The sequence below is a fragment of the Petromyzon marinus genome, unplaced genomic scaffold (genome assembly GCF_048934315.1).
Source record: "Petromyzon marinus isolate PM22_M1 ecotype Great Lakes invasive population unplaced genomic scaffold, UKy_Petmar_22M1.pri1.0 PM_Scaffold_36, whole genome shotgun sequence".
In the NCBI taxonomy this organism is placed as follows: Eukaryota; Metazoa; Chordata; class Hyperoartia; order Petromyzontiformes; family Petromyzontidae; genus Petromyzon; species Petromyzon marinus.
The window spans coordinates 390081-413297 of record NW_027423346.1 but is presented as its reverse complement, the minus strand read 5'-3'; the positions used below and the strand labels follow the sequence as shown (position 1 = coordinate 413297).

General features: G+C 48.5%; 1 protein-coding gene across 2 annotated transcripts in view; it reads right to left on the bottom strand.

Annotated features, from left to right (window-relative positions):
* LOC116938419 (ubiquitin-ribosomal protein eL40 fusion protein) overlaps positions 1-22809 on the bottom strand; it is a 31879-nt gene extending 9070 nt beyond the window's left edge. The window contains exons 1-4 of one of the 2 annotated variants that reach the window (XM_076064243.1): positions 22707-22809; positions 13358-13477; positions 8259-8345; positions 5304-5406 (exon numbers count right to left, since the gene is read on the bottom strand). In XM_076064243.1, coding sequence (XP_075920358.1) covers positions 5304-5406; positions 8259-8345; positions 13358-13460 — 293 coding nt within the window. In that variant the 5' untranslated portion in view covers positions 13461-13477; positions 22707-22809. The other variant, XM_076064245.1, reaches the window with a different exon arrangement.
* Positions 22810-23217: the final 408 nt, after the last annotated feature.

Genomic DNA, 23217 nt, shown 5'->3' with positions numbered 1-23217 from the left:
GTGAGAGAGATGGTGTGAGAGAGATGGTGAGAGCGAGAGATGGTGAGAGAGAGAGATGGTGAGAGCGAGAGATGGTGAGCGAGAGAGATGGTGAGAGATGGTGAGAGATGGTGAGAGAGATGGTGAGAGAGATGGTGAGAGATGGTGAGAGAGAGATGGTGAGAGAGATGGTGAGAGAGAGATGGTGAGAGATGGTGAGAGAGAGATGGTGAGAGAGAGATGGTGAGAGATGGTGAGAGAGAGGTGGTGAGATGGTGAGAGAGAGATGGTGAGAGAGATGGTGAGAGAGAGATGGTGAGAGATGGTGAGAGATGGTGAGAGATGGTGAGAGAGAGATGGTGAGAGAGAGGTGGTGAGAGATGGTGAGAGATGGTGAGAGAGAGAGAGATGGTGAGAGATAGTGAGAGAGATGGTGAGAGAGAGAGATGGTGAGAGATAGTGAGAGATGGTGAGAGATGGTGAGAGAGATGGTGAGAGATGGTGAGAGAGAGAGATGGAGGGAGATGGTGAGGGATAGTGAGAGATGGTGAGAGATGGTGAGAGATGGTGAGAGATGGTGAGAGAGAGAGAGATGGTGAGAGATGGTGAGAGGGATGGTGAGAGATGGTGAGAGATGGTGAGGGAGATGGTGAGAGAGATGGTGAGAGATGGTGAGAGATGGTGAGAGAGAGAGAGATGGAGAGAGAGATGGTGAGAGAGATGCTGAGGGAGATGGTGAGAGAGAGAGATGGTGAGAGAGAGATGGTGAGATGGATGGTGAGAGATAGAGAGATGGTGAGAGAGAGATGGGGAGAGAGAGATGGTGTGAGAGTGTGAGTGTGTGTGTGTGTGTCTGTGTGTCTGTGTAACTGTGTGTGTCTGTCTGTGTGTCTGTGTGTGTGTCACTGTGTGTATGTGTATCACTGTGTGTGTGTCTGTCTGTGTGTGTCTGTGTGTGTCTGTGTGTGTGTCACTGTGTGTATGTGTATCACTCTGTGTGTATGTGTATCACTCTGTCTGTGTGTCTGTGTGTGTGTATGTGTGTGTGTGTCACTGTGTGTATGTGTATCACTGTGTGTGTGTCTGTGTGTGTGTATGTATGTGTGTCACTGTGTGTATGTGTATCACTCTGTGTGTATCACTCTGCGTGTGTGTGTAAGTGTGTGTGTGTGTATCACTCTGTGTGTGGGTGTCTGTCTGTGTGTCTGTGGGTGTCTGTGTGTGTGTGTGTGTCTGTGTGTGTGTGTCACTGTGTGTGTGTATCACTCTGTGTGTGTATGTGTATCACTCTGTGTGTGTGTCTGTCTGTGTGTGTCTGTGTGTTACTGTGTGTATGTGTATCACTCTGTGTGTGTATCACTCTGTGTGTGTGTAAGACTCTGTGTGTGTGTAACTGTGTGTGTGTGTATCACTCTGTGTGTCTGTGTGTGTGTCTATGTGTGTGTGTCACTGTGTGTATGTGTATCACTCTGTGTGTGTGTCTGTGTGTATCACTGTGTGTGTGTGTATCACTATGTGTGTGTATCACTCTGTGTGTGTCTATGTGTGTGTATATCACTCTGTGTGTTTGTGTGTATCTCTCTGTGTGTATCACTGTGTGTGTGTGTCTGTGTGTGTATGTGTGTGTGTCACTGTGTCTGTGTGTGTGTCTGTGTATGTGTGTGTATCACTCTGTGTGTGTGTATCACTCTGTGTGTGTATCACTGTGTGTGTATCACTCTGTGTGTGTGTATCTGTGTGTGTGTGTCACTGTGTCTGTGTGTGTATCACTTTGTGTGTGTGTGTATCACTCTGTGTGTGTGTATCACTGTGTGTGTGTATCACTCTGTGTGTGTAAGTGTGTATGTGTATCACGCTGTGTGTAAGTGTGTGTATCACTCTGTGTGTGTGTAAGTGTGTGTGTATCACTCTGTGTGTGTGTATCACTCTGTGTGTGTGTGTAAGTGTGTGTGTGTATCACTGTCTGTGTGTATCACTCTGTGTGTGTATCACTGTGTGTCTGTGTGTGTGTGTGTATCACTCTGTGTCTGTGTGTATCACTCTGTGTCTGTGTGTATCACTCTGTGTGTGTGTGTCACTGTGTGTGTGTATCACTCTGTGTGTGTGTGTGTCTATGTGTTGTGTGTGTGTATGCGTGTGTGTATCAGTCTGTGTGTGTGTGTATCACTCTGTGTGTGTGTAAGTGTGTGTGTGTATCACTCTGTGTGTGTCTGTGTCTGTGTGTCTGTGTGTGTGTCTGTGTGTGTGTCTATATGTGTGTATCACTCTGTGTGTGTGTGTGTATCACTCTGTGTGTGTGTGTCACTGTGTGTGTGTCACTGTGTGTCTGTGTCAGTGTGTGTGTCACTGTGTGTGTGTATCACTCTGTGTGTGTGTATCACACTGTGTGTGTATGTGTATGTGTGTGTCACTCTGTGTGTGTGTAAGTGTGTCACTGTGTGTGTGTGTGTCACTGTGTGTGTGTCACTGTGTGTGTATCACTCTGTGTGTGTATCACTCTGTGTGTGTGTGTGTGTCTATGTGTGTGTATCACTCTGTGTGTGTGTCACTCTGTGTGTGTGTCTGTGTGTGTGTAAGTGTGTGTGTGTATCACTCTGTGTGTGTGTCTGTGTGTGTGTGTAACTGTGTGTGTGTATGTGTGTATCACTGTGTGCCTGTGTGTAAGTGTGTGTGTGTATCACTCTGTGTGTCACTGTGTGTATCACTCTGTGTGTCACTCTGTGTGTGTGTGTCTGTGTGTGTGTGTCTGTGTGTGTATCACTCTGTGTGTTTGTCTATGTGTGTGTGTGTATCACTCTGTGTGTGTCTATGTGTGTGTGTGTGTCTATGTGTGTGTGTGTATCACTCTGTGTGTGTGTGTGTCTGTGTGTGTCTATGTGTGTGTGGGGAGCGGTAGTGTAGTGGTTAGCGCTACGCTGCGCTATGAACCTGGCGACCCGGGTTCGATTCCCGCTCACGGCCAACACCAGTGACGATTATCTGAATCGGTCCCGGGCCTCCCCTAGGTCGACTCAGCCTCAAATGAGTACCTGGTGCGGTGTGTAAACATTGCCACTAGGGAGACAAAGGCGGTCGGGCGTGGTGCTGGCCACCCACCCCCTCGTGTACCGTTCCGGCCTTCATAGGTGCTCGCTAACAGCACTTGCCCCTACAGTCTGTTACAGGCTATATGGGGGATCTTTGTTTGTTTTGTATCACTCTGTAAGTGTGTGTCTGTGTGTGTGTGTCACTCTGTGTGTCTGTGTCTGTGTGTGTGTATCACTCTGTGTGTGTGTCTATGTGTGTGTGTATCACTGTGTGTGTCTGTGTGTGTGTGTCACTGTGTGTGTGTCACTGTGTGTGTGTATCACTCTGTGTGTCTGTGTGTATCACTAAGTGTGTGTATCTGTGTGTGTGTCACTCTGTGTGTGTGTCTATGTGTGTGTATCACTCTGTGTGTGTGTATCACTCTGTGTGTCTGTGTGTGTGTATCACTAAGTGTGTGTCACTCTGTGTCTGTGTGTGTCTGTGAGTGTGTGTGTCTATGTGTGTGTATCACTCTGTGTGTGTGTCACTCTGTGTGTATCACTCTGTGTGTGTGTAAGTGTGTGTGTATCACTCTGTGTGTGTGTGTCTATGTGTGTGTATCACTCTGTGTGTGTGTATCACTCTGTGTGTCTGTGTGTGTATCACTCTGTGTGTCTGTGTCTGTGTGTGTGTATCACTCTGTGTGTGTGTATCACTCTGTGTGTCTGTGTGTGTATCACTCTGTGTGTGTGTGTCTGTGTGTGTGTATCACTCTGTGTGTGGGGAGCGGTAGTGTAGTGGTTAGTGCTACGCTGCGCTATGAACCTGGCGACCCGGGTTCGATTCCCGCTCACGGCCAACACCACCAGTGACGATTATCTGACATACACACACACACTCTGTGTGTGTGTGTATGTGTGTGTGTGTATCACTCTGTGTGTCTGTGTCTGGGTGTGTGTATCACTGTGTGTGTGTGTCTGTGTGTGTCTGTGTGTGTCACTGTGTGTGTGTGGGGAGCGATAGTGTAGTGGTTAGCGCTACGCTGCGCTATGAACCTGGCGACCCGGGTTCGATTCCCGCTCACGGCCAACACCAGTGACGATTATCTGAACCGGTCCCGGGCCTCCCCTAGGTCGACTCAGCCTCAAATGAGTACCTGGTGCGGTGTGTAAACATTGCCACTAGGGAGACAAAGGCGGTCGGGCGTGGTGCTGGCCACCCACCCCCTCGTGTACCGTTCCGGCCTTCATAGGTGCTCGCTAACAGCACTTGCCCCTACAGTCTGTTAAGGCTATATGGGGGATCTTTGTCTTTGTATCACTCTGTGTGTCTGTGTCTGTGTGTGTGTGTGTAACTGTGTGTGTGTATGTGTGTGTGTCACTGTGTGTGTCTGTGTGTGTGTGTGTCACTGTGTGTGTGTCACTGTGTGTGTATCACTGTGTGTGTGTGTCTGTGTGTGTGTGTATCACTAAGTGTGTGTCACTCTGTGTCTGTGTGTGTCTGTGAGTGTGTGTGTATCACTCTGTGTGTGTGTCACTCTGTGTGTATCACTCTGTGTGTGTGTAAGTGTGTGTGTATCACTCTGTGTGTGTGTGTCTATGTGTGTGTATCACTCTGTGTGTGTGTGTCTATGTGTGTGTATCACTCTGTGTGTGTGTATCACTCTGTGTGTCTGTGTGTGTATCACTCTGTGTGTGTGTGTATGTGTGTGTGTGTATCACTCTGTGTGTCTGCGTCTGGGTGTGTGTATCACTCTGTGTGTGTGTATCACTCTGTGTGTCTGTGTGTGTATCACTCTGTGTGTCTGTGTCTGTGTGTGTGTATCACTCTGTGTGTGTGTATCACTCTGTGTGTCTGTGTGTGTATCACTCTGTGTGTGTGTGTCTGTGTGTGTGTATCACTCTGTGTGTGGGGAGCGGTAGTGTAGTGGTTAGTGCTACGCTGCGCTATGAACCTGGCGACCCGGGTTCGATTCCCGCTCACGGCCAACACCACCAGTGACGATTATCTGACATACACACACACACTCTGTGTGTGTGTGTATGTGTGTGTGTGTATCACTCTGTGTGTCTGTGTCTGGGTGTGTGTATCACTCTGTGTGTGTGTGTCTGTGTGTGTGTGTGTCACACTGTGTGTGTCACTGTGTGTGTGTCACTGTGTGTGTGTGTGTCTGTGTGTGTGTGTCTATGTGTGTGTGTCTGTGTGTGTGTCACTGTGTGTGTCACTGTGTGTGTCTGTGTCTGTGTGAGTGTCACTGTGTGTCTGTGTCTGTGTGTCTGTGTCTGTGTGTCTGTGCGAGTGTCCGTGTCTCTCCTCACTTGCGGCAGATCATCTTGTCACAGTTGTACTTCATGGCGAGCTGCTTCAGCGAAGGCTCAATGATGCCTCCCCTGAGCCTGAGGACGAGGTGAAGGGTCGACTCTACATAGACACGGAGACACAGTGAGAGACACACAGTGAGACACACAGTGAGACACACACAGTGAGACACAGTGAGACACACACAGTGAGACACACACAGTGAGACACAGAGTGAGACACAGTGAGAGACACACAGTGAGACACACAGTGAGACACACACACAGTGAGACACAGTGAGAGACACACAGTGAGACACACACAGTGAGACACACAGTGAGACACACAGTGAGACACAGTGAGAGACACACAGTGAGACACACACACAGTGAGACACAGTGAGACACAGTGAGACACACACAGTGAGACACACACAGTGAGACACACAGTGAGACACAGAGTGAGACACAGTGAGAGACACACAGTGAGACACACACACAGTGAGACACACAGTGAGAGACACACAGTGAGACACACAGTGAGACACAGAGTGAGACACACAGTCAGACACACAGTGAGACACACAGTGAGACACACAGTGAGACACAGTGACAGACACACACACAGTGAGACACAGTGTGAGACACACAGTGAGACACACACAGAGAGAGTGAGACACAGTGAGAGACACACAGTGAGACACACAGTGAGACACACAGTGAGACACACACACAGTGAGACACACAGTGAGACACACAGTGAGACACAGTGACAGACACACACAGAGTGAGACACAGAGTGAGACACAGAGTGAGACACACAGTGAGACACACAGTGAGACACACACAGTGAGACACACACACACAGTGAGACACACAGTGAGACACACAGTGAGACACAGTGAGAGACACAGTGAGACACACACACACAGTGAGACACACAGTGAGACACACAGTGAGACACACAGAGTGAGACACACAGAGTGAGACACACACAGTGAGACACACACACAGTGAGACACACAGAGTGAGACACACACAGTGAGACACACAGTGAGACACACAGAGTGAGACACACAGTGAGAGAGACACACAGTGAGACACACAGTGAGAGAGACACACAGTGAGACACACAGTGAGACACACACACACAGTGAGACACACACAGTGAGACACACAGTGAGACACACACACACAGTGAGACACACACAGTGAGACACACAGTGAGACACACACAGTGAGACACAGTGAGACACACACAGTGAGACACACAGTGACACACACACAGTGAGACACACAGTGAGACACACAGTGACACACACAGTGAGACACACAGTGACACACACACAGTGAGACACACACACAGTGAGACACACACACAGTGAGACACACACACAGTGAGACACACACAGTGACACATACACACAGTGACACACACAGTGACACACACACACAGTGACACACACAGTGACACACACACACAGTGACACACACACAGTGAGACACACAGTGAGAGACACACAGTGAGAGACACACAGTGAGAGACACACACAGTGACACACACAGTGAGACACACACAGTGAGACACACAGTGAGACACACACAGTGAGACACACACACAGTGAGACACACACACAGTGAGACACACACACAGTGAGACACACAGTGAGACACACAGTGAGACACAGTGAGACACACACACAGTGAGACACACAGTGACACACAGTGAGACACACAGTGAGACACACAGTGAGAGAGACACAGTGAGACACACAGTGAGACACACACAGTGAGACACACACAGTGAGACACACACAGAGTGAGACACACAGTGAGAGACACACACAATGACACACACAGTGAGACACACAGTGAGACACACACACAGTGAGACACACACACTGAGACACACAGTGAGAGACACACACACAGAGTGACACACACACACACAGTGAGAGACACACACACAGTGAGACACACAGAGTGAGACACACAGTGAGAGACAGTGAGACACACAGAGTGACACACACACAGTGAGACACACAGTGAGAGACACACACACACACAGTGAGACACACAGTGAGACACACAGTGAGAGACACAGTGAGACACACAGTGAGACACACACACAGAGTGAGACACACACAGTGACACACAGTGAGACACACACAGTGACACACAGTGAGACACACACAGTGAGACACACACAGTGAGACACACACACAGTGAGACACACAGTGAGAGACAGTGAGACACACAGAGTGACACACACACAGTGAGACACACAGTGAGAGACACACACACACACAGTGAGACACACAGTGAGAGACACAGTGAGAGACAGTGAGACACACACACAGAGTGAGACACACACAGTGACACACAGTGAGACACACACAGTGACACACAGTGAGACACACACAGTGAGACACACAGTGACACACAGTGAGACACACACAGTGAGACACACACAGTGAGACACACACACAGTGAGACACACACAGTGACACACAGTGAGACACACAGTGAGACACAGTGAGACACACACAGTGAGACACACAGTGAGAGACAAACACAGAGTGAGACACACAGTGAGACACACACACAGTGAGACACACACAGTGACACACAGTGAGACACACAGTGAGACAGTGAGACACACACACAGTGAGACACACAGTGAGACACACACACAGAGTGAGACACACACACACAGTGAGACACACACACACAGTGAGACACACACACACAGTGAGACACACACACACAGTGAGACACAGTGAGACACACAGTGAGACAGTGAGACACACACACAGTGAGACACACAGTGAGACACACACACAGAGTGAGACACACACACACAGTGAGACACACACACACAGTGAGACACACACACACAGTGAGACACACACACACAGTGAGACACAGTGAGACACAGTGAGACAGTGAGACACACACCACACGTCTCTCGCTCACCCTTCTGGATGTTATAATCTCCCAACGTGCGGCCATCCTCCAACTGCTTGCCGGCGAAGATCAGCCTCTGCTGTTCCGGAGGGATTCCTGGGGAGGGGAGAGAGACAGGGAGGGGAGAGAGACAGGGAGGGGAGAGAGACAGGGTCAGAGAGACAGGGAGAGAGAGACAGGGAGGGGAGAGAGACAGGGAGAGAGACAGGGAGGGGAGAGAGACACGGGGGGGAGAGAGACAGGGAGAGAGACAGGGAGAGAGAGACAGGGAGAGAGAGACAGGGAGAGAGAGACAGGGAGAGAGACAGGGAGAGAGACAGGGAGAGAGACAGGGAGGGAAGAGAGACACGGGGGGGAGAGAGACAGGGAGAGAGACAGGGAGAGAGACAGGGTCAGAGGGAGAGAGGGAGAGGGAGACAGGGTCAGAGAGACAGGGTCAGAGAGAGACAGGGAGAGAGAGACAGGGAGAGAGAGACAGGGAGAGAGACAGGGTCAGAGAGAGACAGGGAGAGAGACAGGGTCAGAGGGAGAGAGACAGGGAGAGAGACAGGGAGAGAGACACACGGAGAAACAGGGTCAGAGAGAGACAGGGAGGGGAGAGAGACAGGGTCAGAGAGAGACAGGGAGAGAGACAGGGTCAGAGGGAGAGAGAGACAGGGTCAGAGGGAGAGAGAGACAGGGTCAGAGGGAGAGAGAGACAGGGTCAGAGAGAGACAGGGAGAGAGACAGGGAGAGAGACAGGGTCAGAGGGAGAGAGCGAGAGAGAGACAGGGTCAGAGAGAGACAGGGAGAGAGAGAGACAGGGAGAGAGAGACAGGGAGAGAGAGACAGGGAGAGAGACAGGGTCAGAGGGAGAGAGGGAGAGAGACAGGGAGAGAGACAGGGTCAGAGGGAGAGAGGGAGAGAGAGACAGGGTCAGAGAGAGACAGGGAGAGAGAGACAGGGAGAGAGAGAGACAGGGAGAGAGACTGGGTCAGAGACAGGGAGAGAGACAGGGAGAGAGAGACAGGGTCAGAGAGACAGGGAGAGAGAGACAGGGAGAGAGAGACAGGGAGAGAGAGACAGGGAGAGAGACAGGGTCAGAGGGAGAGAGGGAGAGAGACAGGGAGAGAGACAGGGTCAGAGGGAGAGAGGGAGAGAGAGACAGGGTCAGAGAGAGACAGGGAGAGAGAGAGACAGGGAGAGAGACTGGGTCAGAGAGAGACAGGGAGAGAGAGACAGGGAGAGAGAGACAGGGAGAGAGAGAGACAGGGAGAGAGACAGGGAGAGAGACAGGGTCAGAGAGACAGGGTCAGAGAGAGACAGGGAGAGAGAGACAGGGAGAGAGAGACAGGGAGAGAGAGACAGGGAGAGAGACAGGGTCAGAGGGAGAGAGGGAGACAGAGACAGGGTCAGAGAGACAGGGTCAGAGCGAGACAGGGAGAGAGACAGGGAGAGAGACAGGGAGGGGAGAGAGACAGGGTCAGAGAGAGACAGGGAGAGAGACAGGGAGGGGAGAGAGACAGGGTCAGAGAGAGACAGGGAGAGAGAGAGACAGGGAGAGAGAGACAGGGAGAGAGAGACAGGGAGAGAGAGACAGGGTCAGAGAGACAGGGTCAGAGAGACAGGGTCAGAGAGAGACAGGGAGAGAGAGACAGGTAGAGAGACAGGGTCAGAGGGAGAGAGGAAGAGAGACAGGGAGAGAGAGACAGGGAGAGAGACAGGGTCAGAGGGAGACAGAGAAAGAGACAGGGAGAGAGACAGGGTCAGAGGGAGAGAGAGACAGGGTCAGAGAGAGACAGGGTGAGAGAGACAGGGTGAGAGATACAGGGTCAGAGGGAGAGAGGGAGAGAGACAGGGAGACAAGGAGAGAGAGACACAGGGGGAGAGAGACAGGGAGACACAGAAAGACAGGGAGAGAGACACAGGGGGAGATCGACAGTGAGAGAGACACAGGGAGAGACAGGGAAAGAGACACGGGGAGAGAGACACACGGGGAGAGAGACACGGGGAGACAGGGAGTAAGACACGGGGAGAGAGACAAGGAGAGGGCCACACAAGTAGAGAGACACACAAGGAGAGAGACACGGGGAGACACAGGGAGACAGGGAGAAAGACACGGGGAGAGAGACACAGGGAGAGAGACACAGGGAGAGAGACACAGGGAGAGACACACACAGGGAGAGACACAGGGAGACAGGGAGACAAGGAGAGAGACACAGGGAGAGAGACACAGGGAGACACAGGGAGAGAGACACAGGGAGAGACACACACAGGGAGAGAGACAGGGAGACACAGGGAGACAGGGAGACAAGGAGAGAGACACAGGGAGAGAGACACAGGGAGACACAGGGAGAGAGACACAGGGAGAGACACGGGGAGACAGACACACAGGGAGAGACACACAAGGAGACACGGGGAGAGAGACACAGGGAGACAGGGAGTAAGACACGGGGAGAGAGACAAGGAGAGGGACACACAAGTAGAGAGACACACAAGGAGAGAGACACACAAGGAGAGAGACACAGGGAGAGAGACACGGAGAGACACGGGGAGAGAGACACAGGGAGAGAGACACAGGGAGAGAGACACGGGGAGAGACACGGGGAGAGAGACACAGGGAGACACGGGGGAGAGAGAGACAAGGAGAGAGACAAGGAGAGAGACAAGGAGAGGGACACACAAGTAGAGAGACACACAAGGAGAGAGACACACGAGAGAGACACACGAGAGAGACACGGGGAGACACAGGGAGACAGGGAGAGAGAGACACGGGGAGAGAGACACAGGGAGAGACACAGAGAGAGACACACACAGAGAGAGACAGGGAGAGAGACACACAGGGAGAGAGACAGGGAGACAGGAGACAAGGAGAGAGACACAGGGAGAGACACACACAGGGAGAGACACACACAGGGAGAGAGACACGGGGAGAGAGACACGGGGAGAGAGACACAGGGAGAGAGACACAGGGAGAGAGACACGGGGAGAGAGACACAGGGAGACAGGGAGACAAGGAGAGAGACACAGGGAGAGACACACAAGGAGAGAGACACGGGGAGAGAGACACAGGGAAACAGGGAGTAAGACACAGGGAGAGAGACACAGGGAGAGACACACAAGGAGACACGGGGAGAGAGACACACGGGGAGAGAGACAAACAGGGAGAGAGACAGGGAGACAAGGAGAGAGACACGGGGAGAGACACACAGAGAGAGACACACAGGGAGAGAGACAGGGAGACAAGGAGAGAGACACGGGGAGAGACACACACACAGAGAGACACACAGGGAGGGAGACAGGGAGACAAGGAGAGAGACACGGGGAGAGACACGGGGAGAGACACACAGGGAGAGAGACAGGGAGACAGGGAGACAAGGAGAGAGACACGGGGAGAGACACACACACAGAGAGAGACACAGGGAGAGAGACGGAGACAGGGAGACAAGGAGAGAGACACGGGGAGAGACACACACAGAGAGAGACACACAGGGAGAGAGACAGGCAGACAGGGAGACAAGGAGAGAGACACGGGGAGAGACACACACAGAGAGAGACACACAGGGAGAGAGACAGGGAGACAAGGAGAGAGACACGGGGAGAGACACACACAGAGAGAGACACACAGGGAGAGAGACAGGGAGACAGGGAAACAAGGAGAGAGACACGGGGAGAGACACACAGAGAGAGACACACAGGGAGAGAGACAGGGAGACAAGGAGAGAGACACGGGGAGAGACACACACAGAGAGAGACACACAGGGAGAGAGACAGGGAGACAGGGAAACAAGGAGAGAGACACGGGGAGAGACACACAGAGAGAGAGACACACAGGGAGAGAGACAGGGAGACAAGGAGAGAGACACGGGGAGAGACACACAGAGAGAGAGACACACAGGGAGAGAGACAGGGAGACAGGGAGACAAGGAGAGAGACACGGGGAGAGACACACACAGAGAGAGACACACAGGGAGAGAGACAGGGAGACAAGGAGAGAGACACGGGGAGAGACACACAGGGAGAGAGACAGGGAGACAAGGAGAGAGACAGGGAGACAAGGAGAGAGACACGGGGAGAGACACACACAGAGAGAGACACACAGGGAGAGAGACAGGGAGAGAGACACACAGGGAGAGAGACGGAGACAGGGAGACAAGGAGAGAGACACAGGGAGAGACACACAAGGAGAGACACAGGGAGAGAGACACGGGGAGAGAGACACGGGGAGAGACACAGGGAGAGACACGGAGAGACACGGGGAGAGACACGGGGAGAGAGACACGGGGAGAGAGACACGGGGAGAGAGACACGGGGAGAGAGACACGGGGAGAGAGACACGGGGAGAGAGACACGGGGAGAGAGACACGGGGAGAGAGACACGGGGAGAGACGTGGTGAGCGAGCGAGAGGTGAGGGTGTGAGAGGAAAGCTGATGATGTTGCTGCTGATGTTGATGATGCTCCTGATGCTGATGTTGATGATGCTCCTGATGATGTTGCTGCTGATGATGCTCCTGATGCTGATGTTGCTGATGTTGATGATGCTCCTGATGATGATGTTGCTGCTGATGTTGATGATGCTCCTGATGCTGATGTTGCTGATGTTGATGATGCTCCTGATGATGATGTTGCTGCTGATGTTGATGATGCTCCTGATGCTGATGATGCTGATGTTGATGATGCTCCTGATGATGATGTTGCTGCTGATGTTGATGATGCTCCTGATGCTGATGTTGCTGCTGATGATGCTGATGTTGATGATGCTCCTGATGATGTTGATGCTGATGTTGATGATGCTCCTGATGCTGCTGATGATGCTGATGTTGATGATGCCACTGATGATGTTGTTGCTGCTGATGTTGCTGCTGATGATGCTGATGTTGATGATGCCACTGATGATGCTGCTGATGTTGATGATGCTCCTGATGCTGATGTTGCTGCTGATTATGATGCTACTGATGATGCTGATGCTACTGATGATGATGCTACTGATGATGATGCTACTGATGATGTTGATGATGATGCTACTGATGATGTTGATGATGATGCTACTGATGATGTTGATGATGCTACTGATGATGATAATGCTGATGATGTTGATGATGCTACTGATGGTGGCGATGTGACTCACCCTCCTTGTCATGAATCTTCCCCTTGACGACATCGATGGCATCCGAGGCTTCAACGTCGAGTGTGATCGTCTTGCCCGTGAGGGTCTTGACAAAGATCTGCATCTTGGTCACCCTGCGCACTGCAACAGAGGACACGCACACACACAGATACACACATATATACATACACATATATACAGATATATACACATACACACACATATACACACATATATACACACACACATATATACACACACAGATATATACACACAGATATACATACATACAGATATACACACACACAGATATACACACAGATATACACACAGATATACACACACACAGATATACACACATACACAGATATATACACACAGATATACACACACAGATATATACACACACACAGATATACACACACACAGATATATACACACACAGATATATACACACATATACACACACACAGATATATACACACACAGATATATACACAGATATACACACACACAGATATACACACACACAGATATATACACACACAGATATATACACACACAGATATACACACACACAGATATATACACACACAGATATATACACACAGATATACACACACAGATATATACACACACAGATATATACACAGATATACACACACACAGATATACACACACAGATATACACACACACAGATATATACACACACAGATATATACACACACAGATATACAGATATATACACACAGATATATACACACACACAGATATACACACACAGATATACACACACACATATATACACACAGATATATACAGATACACACACAGATACACACATATATACACACACACAGATATATACACACAGATATACACACACAGATATATACAGATACACACACATATATACACACACAGATATATATACACACACAGATATATACAGATACACACACAGATATACACACACAGATATATACAGATACACACACATATATACACACACAGATATATATACACACACAGATATATACAGATACACACACAGATATACACACACACAGATATATACATATATACACACATACACACACAGATATACACACAGATATATACACACACATATACACACACACACATATATACACACACAGATATACACACACACAGATATATACACACAGACATACACACACACATATATACACACACAGATATATACACACAGATATACACACACAGATATATACAGATACACACACAGATAGATACACACATATATACACACACACATATATACACACACAGATATATACACACACAGATATATACACACACAGATATATACACACACAGATATACAGATATATACACACAGATATATACACACACACAGATATACACACACAGATATACACACACACATATATACACACAGATATATACAGATACACACACAGATACACACATATATACACACACACAGATATATACACACAGATATACACACACAGATATATACAGATACACACACATATATACACACACAGATATATATACACACACAGATATATACAGATACACACACAGATATACACACACACAGATATATACAGATACACACATATACACACACATATACACAGATATATACACAGATATATACACATACACAGATATATGCACACACACAGATATATACAGATACACACACAGATATATACACACAGATATATACAGATACACACAGATATATACACATATATACACAGATATATACACACATATATACACAGATATACATACACATATATACACACACATATATATACACATATATACACACACACATATATACACAGACATATACACACACAGATATATACACATATACATACACACACACAGATATATACACAGATATATACACATATACATACACACACAGATATATACACACAGATATATACATATATACACACACACAGATATATACACACATACACACACATATACACACACATATATACACAGATATACACACACATATACACAGAGACCCATTCCCACAGAGACCCACAGAGACCCATTCCCACAGAGACCCAGAGAGACCCACACTCACAGAGACCCACACTCACAGAGACCCACAGAGACCCACACTCATAGAGACCCACAGAGACCCACACTCACAGAGACCCACAGAGACCCACACTCATAGAGACCCACAGAGACCCACACTCACAGAGACCCACAGAGACCCACACTCATAGAGACCCATACTCACAGAGACCCACAGAGACCCACACTCACAGAGACCCACACTCACAGAGACCCACAGAGACCCACACTCATAGAGACCCACAGAGACCCACACTCACAGAGACCCACAGAGACCCACACTCATAGAGACCCATACTCACAGAGACCCACAGAGACCCACACTCATAGAGACCCACAGAGACCCACACTCACAGAGACCCACAGAGACCCACACTCACAGAGACCCACAGAGACCCACACTCATAGAGACCCACAGAGACCCACACTCATAGAGACCCACAGAGACCCACACTCACAGAGACCCACAGAGACCCACACTCACAGAGACCCACAGAGACCCACACTCATAGAGACCCACAGAGACCCACACTCACAGAGACCCACAGAGACCCACACTCATAGAGACCCATACTCACAGAGACCCACAGAGACCCACACTCATAGAGACCCACACTCACAGAGACCCACAGAGACCCACACTCATAGAGACCCACACTCACAGAGACCCACAGAGACCCACACTCATAGAGACCCACAGAGACCCACACTCACAGAGACCCACAGAGACCCACACTCATAGAGACCCATACTCACAGAGACCCACAGAGACCCACACTCATAGAGACCCACACTCACAGAGACCCACAGAGACCCACACTCATAGAGACCCACAGAGACCCACACTCACAGAGACCCACAGAGACCCACACTCATAGAGACCCATACTCATAGAGACCCACAGAGACCCACACTCACAGAGACTCACAGAGACCCACACTCATAGAGACACACAGAGACCCACACTCACAGAGACCCACAGAGACCCACACTCATAGAGACCCACAGAGACCCACACTCATAGAGACACACAGAGACCCACACTCATAGAGACCCACACTCACAGAGACCCACACTCACAGAGACCCACACTCACAGAGACCCACACTCACAGAGACCCACAGAGACCCACACTCATAGAGACCCACACTCACAGAGACCCACAGAGACCCACACTCATAGAGACCCATACTCACAGAGACCCACAGAGACCCACACTCATAGAGACCCACACTCACAGAGACCCACAGAGACCCACACTCATAGAGACCCACACTCACAGAGACCCACAGAGACCCACACTCATAGAGACCCACAGAGACCCACACTCACAGAGACCCACAGAGACCCACACTCATAGAGACCCATACTCACAGAGACCCACAGAGACCCACACTCATAGAGACCCACACTCACAGAGACCCACAGAGACCCACACTCATAGAGACCCACAGAGACCCACACTCACAGAGACCCACAGAGACCCACACTCATAGAGACCCATACTCATAGAGACCCACAGAGACCCACACTCACAGAGACTCACAGAGACCCACACTCATAGAGACACACAGAGACCCACACTCACAGAGACCCACAGAGACCCACACTCATAGAGACCCACAGAGACCCACACTCATAGAGACACACAGAGACCCACACTCATAGAGACCCACACTCACAGAGACCCACAGAGACCCACACTCACAGAGACCCACACTCACAGAGACCCACAGAGACCCACACTCATAGAGACCCACACTCACAGAGACCCACAGAGACCCACACTCATAGAGACCCACAGAGACCCACACTCACAGAGACCCACAGAGACCCACACTCATAGAGACCCATACTCACAGAGACCCACAGAGACCCACACTCATAGAGACCCACACTCACAGAGACCCACAGAGACCCACACTCATAGAGACCCACACTCACAGAGACCCACAGAGACCCACACTCATAGAGACCCACAGAGACCCACACTCACAGAGACCCACAGAGACCCACACTCATAGAGACCCATACTCACAGAGACCCACAGAGACCCACACTCATAGAGACCCACACTCACAGAGACCCACAGAGACCCACACTCATAGAGACCCACAGAGACCCACACTCATAGAGACACACAGAGACCCACACTCATAGAGACCCACAGAGACCCACACTCACAGAGACCCACACTCATAGAGACCCATACTCACAGAGACCCACAGAGACCCACACTCATAGAGACCCACACTCACAGAGACCCACAGAGACCCACACTCATAGAGACCCACACTCACAGAGACCCACAGAGACCCACACTCATAGAGACCCACAGAGACCCACACTCACAGAGACCCACAGAGACCCACACTCATAGAGACCCATACTCACAGAGACCCACAGAGACCCACACTCATAGAGACCCACACTCACAGAGACCCACAGAGACCCACACTCATAGAGACCCACACTCACAGAGACCCACACTCATAGAGACCCACAGAGACCCACACTCACAGAGACCCACAGAGACCCACACTCATAGAGACTCACAGAGACTCACACTCATAGAGACACACAGAGACCCATACTCACAGAGACCCACAGAAACCCACACTCACAGAGACTCACAGAGACTCACACTCATAGAGACACACAGAGACCCACACTCACAGAGACCCACAGAGACCCACACTCATAGAGACCCACAGAGACCCACACTCATAGAGACACACAGAGACCCACACTCATAGAGACCCACACTCACAGAGACCCACAGAGACCCACACTCATAGAGACCCACAGAGACCCACACTCACAGAGACCCACAGAGACCCACACTCATAGAGACCCATACTCATAGAGACCCACAGAGACCCACACTCACAGAGACCCACACTCATAGAGACACACAGAGACCCACACTCACAGAGACCCACAGAGACCCACACTCATAGAGACCCACAGAGACCCACACTCATAGAGACACACAGAGACCCACACTCATAGAGACCCACAGAGACCCACACTCACAGAGACCCACACTCATAGAGACCCACACTCACAGAGACCCACAGAGACTCACACTCATAGAGACCCACACTCACAGAGACCCACAGAGACCCACACTCATAGAGACCCACAGAGACCCACACTCATAGAGACACACAGAGACCCACACTCATAGAGACCCACAGAGACCCACACTCAGAGACCCACACTCATAGAGACCCACACTCACAGAGACCCACAGAGACTCACACTCATAGAGACCCACACTCACAGAGACCCACAGAGACCCACACTCATAGAGACACACAGAGACCCACACTCATAGAGACCCACAGAGACCCACACTCACAGAGACCCACACTCATAGAGACCCACACTCACAGAGACCCACAGAGACTCACACTCACAGAGACTCACAGAGACCCACACTCACAGAGACCCACAGAGACCCACACTCATAGAGACACACAGAGACCCACACTCATAGAGACCCACAGAGACCCACACTCATAGAGACCCACAGAGACCCACACTCATAGAGACCCACAGAGACCCACACTCATAGAGACCCACAGAGACCCACACATACCCAGACCCACAAAGACCCATACCCAAAGAGACCCACAGAGACCCACAGAGACCCACAGGGACCCACAGAGACCCATACTCGGAGACACATACCCAGAGACCCACAGAGACCCATAGATACCCACATATACGGGGAGACAGAGACACGGGGAGACAGACACGGGGAGAGAGACACGGGGAGAGAAACGGGAAAGAGACACGGAGAGACACTAGGAGACAGAGACACGGGGAGAGAGACACGGGGAGAGAGACACGGGGAGAGAGACACGGGGAGAGAGACACGGGGAGACAGAAGAGAGAAACGGGAGAGAGACACAGGGAGACAGGGAGTAAGACACGGGGAGAGAGACAAGGAGAGGGACACACAAGTAGAGAGACACACGAGAGAGACATGGGGAGACACAGGGAGACAGAGACACGGGGAGAGAGACACGGGGAGACAGAAGAGAGACACGGGAGAGAGAGACAGACACAACAAGGAGAGACACGGGAGAGATACGGAGACATGAAGACACGGGGAGAAAGACACGGAGACACAGACACAAGGAGAGACACGGGGAGAGAGGGGGAAACGGGGAGAAGGACACGTGGTTTGGGTAGTGACACACTTACTAAGTCCATTCAACGTTTCTCAACAGTACACACCAACACAGCGCACAAGCTACACACATACATTGTACACAGACCTATACACACACACTATACACATTATACACAGACCTATACACACACACTATACACATTATACACAGACCTATACACACACACTATACACATTATACACAGACCTATACACACAAACACTATATACATTATACACAGACCTATACACACACTATACACATTATACACAGGCCTATATACACACACTATACACTATACACAGACCTATACACACACACTATATACATTATACACAGACCTATACACACACTATACACATTATACACAGACCTATACACACACTATACACAGACCTATATACACACACTATACACATTATACACACACACTATACACACACACACTATACACATTATACACAGACCTATACACACACACTATACACATTATACACAGACCTATACACACACACACTATATACATTATACAGACCTATACACACACTATACACATTATACACAGACCTATACACACACTATACACTATACACAGACCTATATACACACACTATACACATTATACACAGACCTATACACACACACACTATACACATTATACACAGACCTATACACACACACTATACACATTATACACAGACCTATACACACACACTATACACATTATACACAGACCTATACACACACTATACACATTATACACAAACCTATACACACACACTATACACATTATACAGACCTATACACACACACTATACACAGACCTATACACACACACTATACACATTATACACAGACCTATACACACATACTATACACATTATACACAGACCTATACACACTATACTATACACATTATACACAGACCTATACACACACTATACACATTATACACAGACCTATACACACACACTATACACATTATACACAGACCTATACACACACACTATACACATTATACACAGACCTATACACACACACTATACACATTATACACAGACCTATACACACACTATACACAGACCTATATACACACACTATACACATTATACACAGACCTATACACACACACTATACACATTATACACAGACCTATACACACACACTATACACATTATACACAGACCTATACACACACTATACACATTATACACAGACCTATACACACACACAATACACATTATACAGACCTATACACACACACTATACACATTATACACAGACCTATACACACATACTATACACATTATACACAGACCTATACACACACTATACACATTATACACAGACCTATACACACACTATACACATTATACAGACCTATACACACACATATGCACACTTATACACATTACACACACAATTATACACACTTGTACACACAATACACACACTTGTACACGTTATACACACACTTGTACACATTATACACACACTTGTACACATTATACACACACACTTGTACACATTATACACACACACTTGTACACATTATACACACACACTTGTACACATTATACACACACACTTGTACACATTATACACACACACACTTGTACACATTATACACACACACACTTGTACACATTATACACGCACGTGTACACATTATACACACTTGTACACACACTTGTACACATTATACACACGCTTGTACACATTATACACACTTGTACACATTATACATATACATTATACACATTATACACACGCTTGTACACATTATACACACGCTTGTACACATTATATACACACACACTTGTACACATTATACACACTTGTACACATTATATACACACGCTTGTACACATTATACACACACTTGTACACATTATACACACACTTGTACACATTATACACACACTTGTACACATTATACACACACTTGTACACATTATACACACACACTTGTACACATTATACACACACACTTGTACACATTATACACACACACTTGTACACATACACACACGCTTGTACACATACACACACGCTTGTACACATTATACACACACACTTGTACACATTATACACACACACTTGTACACATTATACACACGCTTGTACACATTATACACACACATTATACACACACTTGTACACATTATACACACTTGTACACATTATACACATACATTATACACACGCTTGAACACATAATACACACGCTTGTACACATTATATACACACACTACACACTTGTACACATAATACACACACTTGTATACATTATACACACTTGTACACATTATACACACTTGTACACATACACACACTTGTACACATACACACACACTTGTACACATTATACACACACTTGTACACATTATACACACAGTTGTACACATTATGCACACACTTGTACACATTATACACATACATTATACACACTTGTACACATTATTCACATACATTATACACACACTTGTACACATTATACACACGTGTACACATTATACACACGCTTGTACACATTATACACACACTTGCACACATTATACACACATTATACACACACTTGTACACATTATACACACTTGTACACATACACATAAATTATACACACGCTTGTACACATTATACACACACATTACACACACACTTGTACACATTATATACACGCGCTTGTACACATTATACACACACACACACGCGTGCACACATAATAACACACACGCGCGGCAAACTAAATCGCGATTAAAAAAACCACACACATTTATTTAAAATAAATAAGAAAAATTTTCTTCGCAGCGACTCAGAAGGGAGCGGGACGGCCGAAAGCCTGCGGCCTACCCGAGCCGAATGCGCTCGGCTCGCGACCGATGGGTCGACGCCGCCGCTGAGGAGACGGGAGCGGGAAGCTGGGAGCGGGGAAGGGATCCACGCGCGCCTCTACGATGGCGGGAGGAGGTGGACGATGACTACGGATGGAGGTGGATAATGATGGTGGTGGTGGAGGGAGAGAAGGGAGAGGCGAGATGATCGGACGCCATTAACTCACCACGCCGTTGAGGAGAGAGAGAGAGAGAGAGGGAGGGAGGAGGGGTGGGCGGAAGTGACGTCAGGCGGGAAATTTATTTATTTTTATTGTGAACGGTTTTTCGTTTGAAATCCGGCGATTTTATTCAATTCACCCGAACTTAAGCGATCGATTTCGGTTTTTTTGTTTGTTTTTAATTTTTTTTTGCGATGCGTTAAAAAAATGAATATTATAGGGGGGGGAGGGGGATAGGAGCTTCTGGTGACATCACGCCAGCGTCTCACACCTCCGGATGTGACATCACGCAGTCAATTAATTATTATTTTTTAATCCGTCGGTTTTTATAGGAAAAAAAAGGAGACACGAATTCAAATGATGGATTTGTTTTCCTTTTTAATTGAAAAGCAATGAGAGTCGTTTGCCATGTGTTTAAAAAAATATATATAAAAGGGGGCTTAGTAACTTCCGGTGACATCACGCAATCGCCTCACACCTTCGGATGTGACATCACGCGGTCAATTAATTATTATTT